This window comes from Pleurodeles waltl, chromosome 5 (genome assembly GCF_031143425.1).
Source record: "Pleurodeles waltl isolate 20211129_DDA chromosome 5, aPleWal1.hap1.20221129, whole genome shotgun sequence".
Classification (NCBI taxonomy): domain Eukaryota; kingdom Metazoa; phylum Chordata; class Amphibia; order Caudata; family Salamandridae; genus Pleurodeles; species Pleurodeles waltl.
In genome coordinates this window covers 717,979,282-717,993,359 of record NC_090444.1, presented here as the reverse complement: position 1 = coordinate 717,993,359, position 14,078 = coordinate 717,979,282, and the positions used below count along the sequence as shown (strand labels likewise).

The 14,078-nt window shown below is 42.8% G+C and overlaps 1 protein-coding gene across 1 annotated transcript in view; it reads right to left on the bottom strand.

The window, feature by feature from the left end:
* Nucleotides 1-14,078, bottom strand: part of NOX3 (NADPH oxidase 3) — a 543,543-nt gene that overhangs the window by 287,289 nt on the left and 242,176 nt on the right. The window contains exon 5 of the mRNA XM_069234670.1: nt 1,470-1,615. Coding sequence (XP_069090771.1) covers nt 1,470-1,615 — 146 coding nt within the window. The remainder of the gene's footprint in view (nt 1-1,469; nt 1,616-14,078) is intronic.

The following is a 14,078-nucleotide window of genomic DNA, read 5'->3' as shown; positions in this document are numbered from 1 at the left end:
GCACCCTTACACCATGGTGCAAGGGTGTCTGTGTTGCATGTAGGATTGTTTTTGTGCAGGAAGGGGGATCTTCCTGCACAAAAACAATCCTGAGAGGCATTTTCCTCTTTCTATGTGTGCTGCAGAATGCAGCACACATAAAAAGAGTTAAAAACAACTTACATGATTAAGTAAAGCTGGGACAGGGTAAAAATCCGTGGGTGTTGCATGGGAACACCAACTGCGACACCCATGGAATGGCTCCCTGGCGCACAGTAAGGCAATGCAGCGACTTGCACTGCTTTGTCTTACTCCACATTTATGAGGCCATTCAAAGCCACTTTGTGTGTCCTCAAAAATATGGTTGAGAGGTTTGCGCCGCCAGAGCATCAGAAAAAGTGGTGCTCCCGCAGCGCAAGTCTCTCATAAATAAGCCCCTTAACTTGTGTTTTGCCATCTTCTGAGGTTTTGTGTTGTAGCCAGTATCGACCCCTGTCTTTCTTTTAATAAACCATCACATCTAAGAACTGTGCTAGTAAATGTCATTGTTTTTTGTGTGCGAAGAAACGGAAACAAGTTTTAATTAGGATGAATTCCCCCTTCAGGAGTGAGCACTAATGCCTTCAGTGGTAATAAATATTAGTGACCCCAGGCGCTAATGAAACATAATATGCCTAAGCAGTAATGCACATAGGTAGACCAGAAATGAAGAACATACATTACAGTCTTGGGTGAGTAGGTTAGTCCACAGAAAATTTAAATTTTTGATTGCAGATAACGTTAGCACTGCTTCACAACTGAGCAATAAAACTGGAAGCTACTTGTTTCCACTGCTAAGGTTCTGAATTTTTAATTTCGGGCACATTTTTGAAGCAAAACAAATAATGCGGCTAACTGAGGTAACTTTTCCCTTCGGAAGTGCAGTAGGAATATTTGCTCTCTGCTTCGGCGAAAACTGCTGAGTTGAATTACACTAAACTTGTCATGGTGTCCACAGAATATATCATTTTATTGGTTTGTTGGCTATTGAGTAGTTTTTGAGTTATTTTTATTTAAAAAAATGTTGGGTCAGCTTCCAGTGGTCAATCTTTGAGGCCTTTAGCCATATATAGCAGTGTCTAGATGCATGACATGGACTCTGGCTCAGTACCTATGGCAACAGAACCTCCTGCACTCAGGCACTCAGGCACTGGGCACAGCACACACTCCTCTTGGATCCAGAGCCCACCGTGCACAGCTTTTGGCTGTGAACAGCTGACCCCAGAAACAAACACTAATGGCTGCAGCACAAAACCTCAAAAGACATGAAATTCATCAGTTAAAGTACGAGCCCAAACTTATCCCAGCTGATCTCGTATAACTTTAACTCCAACCCTGACTTCACTTGCTATTTAGGAAGACTACACAATTCACTTAGTCTATGAAACATATTTCAATGTAATTTCCGTCTGATTAGATGTGAATAAACAAAATATCACACTAAAACTCACTGTGTTGTAGCTTCTTATAGGGTTAAGGTATGTCTCATTTGAATTATGTCCTATGCAAGACAACATGTTCTGTAGCGCTCCTGCGTCTTTTGATTGGCTCATGTGATATCTCTCCACGTTAACCAGATGTGCAACAACATGGATTGCTACAGGAAAGAGAAGAAGAGATTTCACTGGAGGGAAATGTTTTGGTATATATTTTCAACAGCTTTTGTCTGGCCTGCGCTTCATCAGCTAACAATTAGGCCCTGTGATCTTACAACAGGACGCTTAATAATATACCATCATTACCAATAGAAAGAAGCACTGATAAATAGGATGGACATTGATAATGCTGCATGACAGGTAATAAAAGCAATGCTTTGTTTATGGAACAACACAGAATCTAGTTGGTTACACTTACCTCTTTGAAAAAGAACTATTTGAGCCCGCCAGGGCCTGTGTCTGTCTAAAGTATGGCAAGCGTCATGATTGCCAGCAGACGAAAGGCAACCTCACTCAAGAAACCTCGCTAACGTTTGCCGTCATGAGGTAAAAAGGGCTTTATTCACATGCATTCATTTGCTGCTTTGAAGTGTCATGTCCCATCCCCAAGGCACTACCAGAGTTCCCCAGGTGGAGAACGAGATCTTACAAAAATTACACTACAAAATCCCGACGAGCAGGAAAAACATCAGTTGGCTGAAAAAGATATTTAAAATGCAAGCAATTCACGAGGGGTGAAGCAAAGTTGCATCCATTTAATGTTGAACTAAATTAGCAAGCAAATACATTATCACATTCCCCAGCCTCTAAATATACCAAACGTTCATATCTGCCTACCAGTGATAACTGTTTACATCACTTACATAGTTCTGCTATAATGAAAAAAGTGTGCACTGTTAAATCACAACCAAGAATATCAACAACAAAACTCAATAGAGTGAAAACACATGATCAAATTTAAAAGACTGAGGGCCTCATTAGGAGTGTGACGGTCCGAGGACCGCCACACTCGCATTGACAGTTGGTTGGCTGCACTCCAGGTGGTCCGACTGCCCAATTACAACTTTGGCGACCGCTGTCCCCACCAGCATCATAGATCCGGACAGGGTGACAGCGGTCGGGCAGTGCAGAGGCTCACCTGCCCCACGCCTTCAGAATGCGCACTGCCTGCAGTGCGCATTCCAAGGGTGCTGGTCGGCCCCCTCTGTGTTTTGATATAGGTTTTGGATCCCTTAAGGGAGCCTAGTCCTATATTGTAGCACTGTTCCTGCTGGACTGACTGGCAGGAACACTCCATTACAATGTACGGAGAAGCAGGAAATAATGTGCATCGTAGATTTCCACGTATGATTTGCAAATACTGCTGGAGGCGGTAATCTTTGAAAGTTGTGAGGCAAAACATTATTCTGATACACTGTGCAGGCTCTATCTATCAGCTTCTTGCTTATCACCTTACCCACGTCCAACTCGTCACAAGGTGAGGTGGAATCAGTTAGGCTCCTAACCCCACTTTATGATGAGATTAGAGACTGTGAGGTGACAGCTTGACTAGCGGGTAGCCCCAGGCACTACAGAGCTACAGCCTAAAGAGACAAGAGCTACATTTCCGGTGATACTGCAGCATGTCACAAACGGAGTGGAACTTGGACATGTCAAATGTTTGAGGCAGGGATATTGAAGAAGCTCACAAGAAAGCAAAATCCAAGAAGCTTCTTTTTTATTTCTTCTCAAATTGCAAGTTATAACATACGATCCCCAATTGTTAAGTCAGCAGCGGACTTCTCTCACATCTCCATTTCCCTTCATACACAAACATTCCACTGCGATTCTATGATCTAGAATGAGTGATTTCATTTTCCACATACTACAACATAACAATAACATGTAACACATCTCCCTCCCCTATAATAATTCATATTTTTAACTAGTTACAAAAGAATAGTTATGCTACAACTTATTTTACAAAATTCATTTGATAATTGAAGTGTTCTAGATTCAGGTTTACATTTCAAAACCTAGAAACCATCTCAGTGTTTCTTTACTTCCTGTAGATTTCCTTGCTTGACAAACATCTGGTCCTCTTTTTTGTCGTTCTTGACCTCATTAACGCTTTCATGTGCCCACAGACTACGCTTCTCGCATTCCACTTTTCACCATTATCAAGTGCTACAGTGCTTCCAAAAACACGCTGGACCTTCTGTGGTACAGATAACTTAGATAAGCCCTTCTTACTTGACACACCCAGTTTCACACAAACAAAATCTCCTTTCTTCAATTTATGACCACAATTACATATCCTTTCATTATGTCTTCTTTTATAACATTCCTGTTTCACCCTTACAGTCTCCAGAAAATGTTCAGTATTTTATGCTCTGGTTCCACATGTCTTCATCCAATTTGGACACACCACAGATGCTACTACTCTTCCCCTCAACAACAAAAAAGGGGATTCATTGGTAGATGAGTGTGGAGTTGTTCTATAACTCTATAACATCTTTTTTAGTTCACTCTTCCAATCTAATTTTCCTCTGGAATCCTTTCTCTAGAAAAGATGTCCTGCAAAAATAATATGATGTCTTGTGTTCTCACCTCACTCACCACTCTCACTTCTGGCCAATTTGAGAAATAAGCAAAAATGGCAAAAGCATATTTATTCCTCAATTCGCCAACCCCAAATGGTCCACAAACATCCAGACCTAGTTTTTTCCAAGGTCCATCAGGACCCTCCAATGCAACTCTGGGTGATTCTTTTACTATGTATGATTTGTCACACTTCATACATTGAACACAATTTCTCACAGACCGATCCAAATACTTTTCTGACCACCAGAAGTCTGCCTGTTCCTTCTTTTTCATAGATGACATTCCACCATGACCCTCATGAAGTAGCATCATTACTCTTTCTTTCAAAGACACTGGCACCACCAGATGCCCACCTGTGTACACCAACCTAGTCATCATTGACAATCCCAGGCACACCCACCTTAAATTAGCCAGGATACTGTCACTAGCAAACTCTTTTTTCCATTCCTCAATGATGTGATCCTTGCAAGTCAAGAACTCCTGATCTGCTCCAACAGCATCTTTCCACTCTGTCTAACTGATGGAAACACTTAACACTCCATTCACATTTCCAACAATCCACTCATCTTCTTCAACTCTTGTGTCTTCCAAAGGGAGTCTGGAAAAACAGACAGTACCTACATTTTGACCTCCTGGTACATGTCTTGTGCCAAAAGAAAACTCTTGCAATCAGATCAATCACTCAGCCATTCTCCATGTGACTTTTCCTGCTCCTCTTGTGGAAAATACATCAACCAACAGTTTATGATCCAATCTCAGCTCAAACCATGTACCCAAGTAGGTGCGAAAATAATGAATTTCTCACTAGAAGACTAACACCTCTCTATTTCCGAATTGCTGCTTTCTGCAACTTTAAGCGTTCTGGATGCTAATGCAACAACTCTTTTTTTGTCAATGGTCCGTTTGCATTATGTCTGCATGCAGACCATAGGCACTTGCATCTGTCATCACTACTGCTTGAGTTTTGAATAAAATGTCTTCAAAATAGGCGTTTCCACCAAACTTGTCTTCATGCTTGTGAATGACTTTTCACATTTCACAGTCCACACAAATTCTCACCTTTTTCACAGAACTCTCATGGAACTATTTTTTCAGCAAATTGATGTATAAATTTACTGTACTGTAATACTCAGCAAGTCTTAAAAAGACTTCAACTGGTCTTTGTTTCTAGTTGTGAGGTCTCTTCAAAGGCTTTCAATAGATCATGGCCATCACCATTTGTAAAGTGGCCCACGTATTCCACTTCCAACACCCCAAATCTACATGTTCCCAAACCTGTGGAAAACCCTGCATCACTTAATCAACAAAAAATTTGTCTAAGATTGCATTTTGATCATCCTTGTTACTTCCACATACCAAACTATCATCCTGAAATTGTGCTATTCTATCAATATCCTTGAAAGTCTTATCCATTACCCACTGGAGAGCAGCTGAGACTGATGCCAATTCAAACAGCATTCTTAGATATGCACCTTCTGGCATTATAAAAGATGTTAAATATTTGCAATCAGGGTGTAGGAATACCTGATTATAAGCTTTTGACAAATCAGTGATAGAAAATATTTCACTTTTTTCAAGAGTGCTTAACATCTTATTAATATTTGGCAACGGATTTCAATACGCCCATATACAACTGTTTAGGTCATGTAACATTATCAATCAACTGCACACTCTTGCTGGACTTAGGCCCAGATTTATGGTGGCCTAGCGCCATTCCAACGCCACATTAGCGTCATGTTTTTCATGCTAATGTGGAGTTGGAAGGGCAAAAATGCCACGCCACATTTACAAAGTGGTGCAATGCTTGCATTGCACCACTTTGTAAGCCCTTGCGTCCCATTATGCTTGCGCCAGGCATAATGTATGCAAGGGGGTCTTTCCGGCGCTAAGGGGGCCGTAAAACTAGTGCAAAGGAATCTATGAGATTCCTTTGCATCATTTCTATCAACATTTTTTAAAGCCTGCTAAGTGCAGGCATTGTAAACAGGCTTCCATTGTGTTCAATGGGTCTCTGGATGCTTTGCAGGATTAGAGTCAACATTTTTGATGCTAGTTCTGCAAAGCACCAGAATAGCGTAAAAAATTATGACGCTAGACCCCCTGACTACTGCCATGCGCCGTAGTTTAAATAGGGCGCACATATGGTGGCATTAGGGGGGTGCTAAGGGGCCCAAGAAAAGTGGCGCTGCACTAGGTGCAGTACCTCTTTTTTATAAATCAGGGCTATAGTGTCATGGCTTGCTACACACGCTCATTCCCACTCCCTCATTGCCACACAGTATGTTGTTCACATTAGTGGGAAAGGAGTCAGGCCTCCCAAGATTGTGACTGCCACATGCCTGCAGCCCAATTGTGACCCACAATGACCAGCACAGTCAATCATGTGCCTTTGCAGGTACCCCAAATGCTGTGAAAGAATGTCCCAGCTGAGTGGCAGGCTAGAGCAGCAGGTCAGTGATTAGTTAGGGAGAGTTAGATTTATTTGCTTGGGATGGCAAACTATTGTTGGATTCCTAATCTGCCCCTTGAATCTATGTACTAGAACTCTGCTTTGCCTTCTAAGTTGTGCTGTAACAGCTGTCTCTTGGCCATTGGCAGAGACATTTACAAATCCTGTGTAAAGCTTTGTTTCTGTTCAGTGTCTCATGTTGTTGAGCAATAAGTACTGTTTACAGAACATCGGTACAGGAGAAGTCTCATGAAAATTCACTGGGGTCTGACAAGAGAAAGGTACTCTACCAGTGGTGTGTTGAGTATTTACTATAAAGCACCACTTGCGAGAAACTTTCTTGGGTATTTTATACATTTCTGTAGAATACTGCCATTCATGTGAAATCAGTGTAAAAGAAAAACAAGCATGCTGTTACAATTAATGTCAGAGTAGAGAGTAACAGTGGTTTTGTGTTATGTTTAGTACAAAAGAGGTATCACCCATATGACATTGCAGAAAAAAAACAAGCTTCCACTTAACCAGATGAGCTGTGTGATTACAACCCAACTACAACCCAACTACATCTCTTTCTCTGTCTTTGCTGTCAGTGTAAAGCACAGTCTTGGATGTATTTGGGTCTGTGGATGGAGAAGGAGACTGGTAGGTTCTATGCTGTTCCTGCAGCAACATTTAGATCTACCAGTTAAGAGTTACTTGACTTTGATATCAGCATTTATTGATGTGATGGAAAAACATATGAACATTCAGCCAATGTTGCCTTGTCAAAAAGGTTTTGGATTTCAGAGGAAGTTCCACAGTGGTTGTGAGCTCAAAATGTAATACTGCAAACATGCTGCAATTTTAAAAATATTTTAGACCTCCAACACAACCTGACCCCACACCCCTACCTAAATAAAACCTTTAATGAGGATGTAATGTATGTTTTGCATTTTGAATGGCACCAACATTTGTGTAGAATTCACAGACTTTAAATTGACCTGGTGAACTCACAACACACTCACATAGCAGACATTGAATTTAGCCCACAATCTGCAAAAGACGGCATTGGATTTAACATGCACCAAATAATAATGTTTTCATATGCTGCCCTAACACCCCCTTCAACCCCTCCCCCACCCCAAAATGGAGGTTATTCACTTTTAAAACCATGTAAGTCACAGACTGGATGACACCAGTCTGTCTTCATTCTTCAGCTTCTATGCAACTGAATCTTCAATTTTGTACCTGTCTTGCAATATATTAAAACTCAAATATCAGAGATACATCCTGGATCTTCAAGCCTTCTAGCAAATCTGTTTGAGCTCATCACAACTTCAGCAGGTGAGATGGCATGGTTAGGTTTTCCGATTCTATCTGGAACTTCAAACTGAACTTAGGAACTAGATTCTCTTGGACTATTCTGATGCCATTTGTATTCTTTGTGACATATTACACTTTTAAATATGTTTGACTTGTTTTAAGAATATTTTTTTTTTTTTAACAGAACAGAAAGTATGCTTCTAATTCCTAATATAGAGCACTAACTGCATACAAACACTATATTTTAGCTACCATAAGGGTATGTGCAAACCAAAAGTTGTGACTCGCAATATTCACAGCCTAGCTTTTGTTAGTATATAGTTTGTCATCATCACCCTTCGCAGCAAACATCTGGGTACCAAATCAGGGACACATCTTCTCTTCACATATCGTATCTTAGCAGGCACTGCCCAATGCTAACATTATAACATCATTTAAGCCCCATTGAGGATGAACAATGGAGTAAGGGAAACCCCATTGCATTTTGTGTATTCTTAACTGTTTAGCTCAAGACTATTTCATAAATGCAGATCAGAGCATTAGTCAACAAACCGCCAAATCGGACCAAGGTTTCTTTATGGCAATTCATTGCTTGTCTTTTATTCAACATCTGGCAGATGTTTCCACCAGTCAACCAACTGTGCAAAAGCTGCTATTGAACAGGTTTTTCATCCCCGTTTAGGAACTACTCAATTTTAAATGGTACATAACTTCATACTTGCCCTCTAAGATCTCAGTAAACCTTCCTAATATGCTTCCAATATGTCCTCCTGCTATATGTTACCTGGGCACAGTTGGAGAGATTTTTCTTTTATGGACAGAATTTCATGATTTGTGACTCTATTTTTCTGCACGATCTTGACCATCAACCCAGGCATTGTCACCTCTATCTCATCCAGCCCAATCTTTAGTGATGGTAGCTCACCACCTCAAGGTTTGAACCCATCCAGGAAAGATTCAAATGACTTGCCAGCCATCTTTCTATAAATGGTTTAAGATTGTCATCTTTGGTCCTTCCTGGAAAACCCCATTTCTCTAGTCTTGCATTCCTTATAAGTTTTTTAAACCTATACCTGCACACTGCAAACCACGTATTCTCACTTTTAGGTCAACCCTTGTACTTCTCACATGTCAGCCTCTATTTGTAGTAACTCAGGATCTCATTAAGAATTTGTTGGAAGGGAGCAGCACCATAAATTTGGAAGGGGGCTCCCATCCTCCTAGGCTCATGCTTTTCCAACCCCATTTTCAGATGGTGGAAGTGTAGCGTTTCCAGTGCCAGAGTCTCACATGGCACGCCTATCAGAAATTCAGGAGGCCCATCAACCTATTGTCCTCCTGGTCACACTGATGTCACCTCCTCTGTATTTGGCCTTATTTCCCTACTTACATCGTCAATGGCAGATCCTGGGAGGAAAAATATACAATTTCTCACACATGCATGTCAGGATCATAGATATTGTTTGTTAGTTGTTTGTGAAATGACTGTATGTCAGAAAACTGAGTATGGGAATATTGTGGTGCAAAAATACTGTGACCGAAATATCAAATTCATAATATTGTGAAGGTATGTGCATATAAGTATCAATGTATTATTCTTGAATTTACATCTATGCACTTTGAAGACATATACATCTTCAATGTATAGATATGTGCCATGTGAAATAGTAAATCTTTACTTACCTGTTTATACCTATCATCAAATTATTTTGGTTATCTATACAATATTTTGGCACCACACTACTTAGAACTTAACATTTTGATGGTATAACTGTGAAAACAATTCCCACTTGGGGAGTTTGTTTCACTGAAACAAGAAAGCATGCAGAACAGGGCCAATAGCACTTGGTACCCACTTGTCATTCTCCTGTGATATTTGTGCTCCCTCCGCTCCAGCCCTTAAACCAACAGACAATCTTGCCCTAAACATAATACCTCAAGTTCACAATTTCTAGCTAATACAAAGGATGATGACATCAGTCATAGGTACTAGAGTCTTTAGATTTAAGGGAACCACATTTTCACTATCTCAAGACCACTCACCCTTGACGCCACAGAAGCGACAAGTGTTTCGCCCAGTTACAGACTTTTTGACAACAAAGGAGCAGCCATCACTATCAAGTGAAATCACTTATGGAATCTTAAAAGATTCTGTGAAAGGAAGAAGAGCCCCTAGGAGACTACCCTGGCTTAGTATCTATGTCCCCGGACAGCCAATGACAACATAAAAAAGGAAAAAAAGGTGGCATAAAGTACAAAGGAGGAGATTCTCATTCAGTACCTCAGCCATGGACACATATCAGAGACAGAAACCAGTCCTCCAACATGTTCAACTCACTATCCTTCCCGCACAGATGGATGACAAAACTGAAAACATGTTGCAAGCTACATCTACTCTTATCCATGTCTGATTGGGCCCCTCCAACAATGTGAGGTGAGGTTTTCATGACGAAGAGGAGTGGGGGATCGGGATAGTACGGGGAGTTAAATCTGTGGACCGATGCACTGTCCTACAAGAGGGCTAACTCCTCCTGAGCACAACTTGAAGAAATGGATAGGAGAATTCAACAGGGAATAGGTTTCGGGTGGTTAGGGGAAGGAGGGGGCATACGTAGTGCAATCATCAAAGTTAAAATCACCACTACATGCAGGTTATGGGACCAGTCTAGAGGAGGTACTGTGTTGCTACTGGAAGCAGGGACATAGTGGTTAGTTGCGATAGGCTTGGTTACTACCAGTGGTTGAACAACTTGACACTGTATAAGCACCACTGCAGACTGTCTAGCCTCCTTTTTCTTCCTGCGAACACAGCTGATGAACTGGATCATTCTCGGTTATTGGAATCAACACCTGAGGAGACAATCAGAGTGTAAGCTTCTTGTCCACGGGATCAACTCTACATAAACATACAGCAATGATTCTACAAATCAAATCAAATATAAACCATTTACCAATGAATATGTCAAACCTATATCATTTACTGATGAATATGTCAACAGATACAGAAACTTTTTAACCTCTTTAACTAAACATCAAATCGGATCCAGTGGATGGGTATCAAAACCATGCCATCACAGGGTGGGCTAATCCTTACCTCCGTGTCCTTGATGGAATTGAAACTTTCCATTACAGTAGCTAGAAATTATTTCATTCTATGGTAGGACCAGAGGTGAGGATTAGGCTAGTTTAAAGCTTGTCCACCATCGAAGCTGCCAGGTTTGAGATTGAGTTAAAAGACAACCTCTTGAAAGTAGAATCAGAAGACCAGTCTGCAGCATTAAGAATGTCTTCTAATCTAGCTCCAAGAAAGAAAGCTTTCGATGCCAGGGCTCTCCTTACAGAATGGGCCCCAAAACTGGACGGATCAATACCAGCTTTCTGAAAGGCCCATCTAATCCATCTAGCAATAGTGGGGAGGAACAGCCCTTTTTGAGGTTTGGTAAGAACAATCAACAACTGCCGCTCTCCTGGAGGGTGAAGCTCCTCTGTCACAGCCTCATAAGCTTTGATTGCTTTCAATTCTAGAATTGGTGTTAGTGTGGTGGGAAATATGGAAGGTACCCCATCAGGAATTGTGAGAGGAGGCCTCTTTTTGCATGGTTCGCCCCCACTTTTTGCCTGATGTTGATGTGTTCTAGAAGTTGGTTTCCCTAAATCTGTTGTGATGCCTGGCACAATTGGATACACTCTTAAATACCCCTATAAGTTCATAGTAAATGGGTACCCCAGTACCCAGGGCGAGACAAATTAAGAGTAGACCCCTGAGAGAACTGCACTGATTGTGCCACCACCCAGGGCCCTGCACCCAGATGCATCCAGCACTATCATTGCAGGCTGAGTGTACAGGGGCAAACCTAAAAAGACAAACCCAACATGGCCCTCACTCTGTGTGCCCTGACCATCCTTCACTGCATATATTATGGGTAAGTCACCCTTCTGGCAGGCCTTCCAGCCTGTGTGAGGGCATAGCTGCATGAGCAATATGCACCCACTGTGTCCTTGACAAACCCAAAACATATTGAGTGAACTGAGCAGCCATTTTACATACATGTACTGGGCACTGGTCAAACACGAGTTTCACAGTTACATGATGGCTACTCTGTACCCTGGATTGTTTGGTATAATAAATCCAAACTGGAACCAGTATTGGATTTAACCCTAAATCACCTTAGAGGTGTCCCCTGCAAAAGCTAACCCTAACTGACATAGTTGCTGACTGGTTCCATCCAGCCTCCCACTCCAGACAGCTAATATACAAATCTGGGGGAGAGCCATGGCTCTCTGGTTTGTAAGACAATGCCCTTCCTGGGTGGAGGAGCTAATATCCCCTCCCTCAGGAATGTGCAACACCCTGGCGGTGAGCTTCAAAGGGCTACAGCCCCTGAACCTCAAGCCCCCAGGCCTGCTGCTAGCAGCAGAGGGCTTCCCCCCTTGCAAACCCCCACTTTGGGCATGAGCAAAGGTGGGAAACCAGACAAAGGGTAGGAGAAGTGGCCTCACTGAGCATGCACCACCCCCAAGGGCTTGCATGCGAAGTGGACCATCTACCTCATTTTTCTCCATCTTGGAATGGAGGAAAATAGCCAATCAGGTGTAGGGAAGTGACCCTTCCCACAGGAAGTGGTCACTGTAATGGGTGTAGCCACCCAAGGGTAAGTGTCCCATTGGACACTACCAGGTTCCCCCTAAAAAGCCCACTAAATTCAGTATTTAGTGGGTTTCCCTTGACCAGGATTTTTAGATTGAACAGGAAGAAATAAGACAGCACCAAAGAACCCACCAGGATGACAACCGAGGACCTGCTGCACCAGAAGAGGCTCCAAGACCCCTGCTTGCTGCACCAGAGTCTCAATAATCACCACTGCAGAGGAGCTGACCACTGGACCAACCTCAAAAGCCCCAGAGGACCTCCAGGCTTCGCAATTAGCCTAAATCTCCCTCCTGAGTGGAGGCAGCACTCAGGAAAATCAAGAAACTTGCAAAGGACCAACAAACCAGTGAGGGTCACTTCACTGAATCGCCGATACCTCTGTGACCGGAAGTCACAGCTGGACCCGATGACACACCGACAACCACCCAGATGTGACCCGCATCTGTGGTAGTTTGGTGGCACTGCACCCTCAGGTGGCCTCTGGGTACTGGTCAGCTGATGTCGGACCAGCAAAAAACTACCTCCCCCAGAGCTGAAAAAGGATCAAGAGGAAGCCCCAGTTGAGGGACTTCAGGAACACCCCGGACCTCCAACCAGAGTGCCCCTGTTGTGCTGTAAGCTGCCCTCAAAGAGACTCACCTTCAGCTCCAGTGGACTCCGTCGCGCACAGCATCCAAGACCTCCAAAACGCACTGCACCTGGCCGCCGTGGGCCTTGCATCGCAGGATCTGCTGTGTGCCCTGGGTCCCCAACCCCTTGAGACCTCGACAGCCCAAGGGGACCCCAAGGCACAATATTTAAACCTGCAAACCAGCCCCTTTTCCTAGTGGACCCTCCAGGTGGCCTTGTGCCAATAACCTCTCCAAACCTGCTCCCGCCGGAACTGGGAGCCGCCCGAGACTCTCCAGCTGGCACAGTGTGCCCACCGACTGCTGCGACCACCCTGCTAGAGAAGAGACTTGTAACTCAACTGTGCGATTTTTAATGCATTTTTAAAGGTGACTGTGCATTGATTCCAATGGTGCGTAATTGCACACAGAAAGACTAAGGGCCTGATTCTAACTTTGGAGGACGGTGTTAAACCGTCCCAAAAGTGGCGGATATACCACCTACCGTATTACAAGTCCATTATATCCTATGGAACTCGTAATACGGTAGGTGGTATATCCGCCACTTTTGGGACGGTTTAACACCGTCCTCCAAAGTTAGAATCAGGCCCTAACTTTGCTAAAACTTTAAAGAGCCATAACCTGAAAAGTACTTAACGTATTTTAAAGATCTTGGTCTTAAAATTTACATAAAAGTCTGAAGTATGTTTATAAATTCTGGTCTAGAGTTATTCATTGAGTGTGTGTGGTGAATGATTGGATTTGTGAGTACAGCAAATACTCAGCACATCTCCTGGATTAGCCTCACTGCTCGACCAGCTACCTTAAAAATTGGAGCATTAGGTTTTTCTGATTTTACCTCTGGAAACCAAAGTGTGGTTGCCAGAACTCTCTGAATAGTGCACTCGATTTTGTACACTGCATAGAGGGCCAGCCTCCAACAGGAATAAACACTTTAGCCCTCATTACAACTCTGGCGGTAAATCCCATTTTCCGCCGTGCAGAAGACCGCCAACATACCGCTGCAGCTG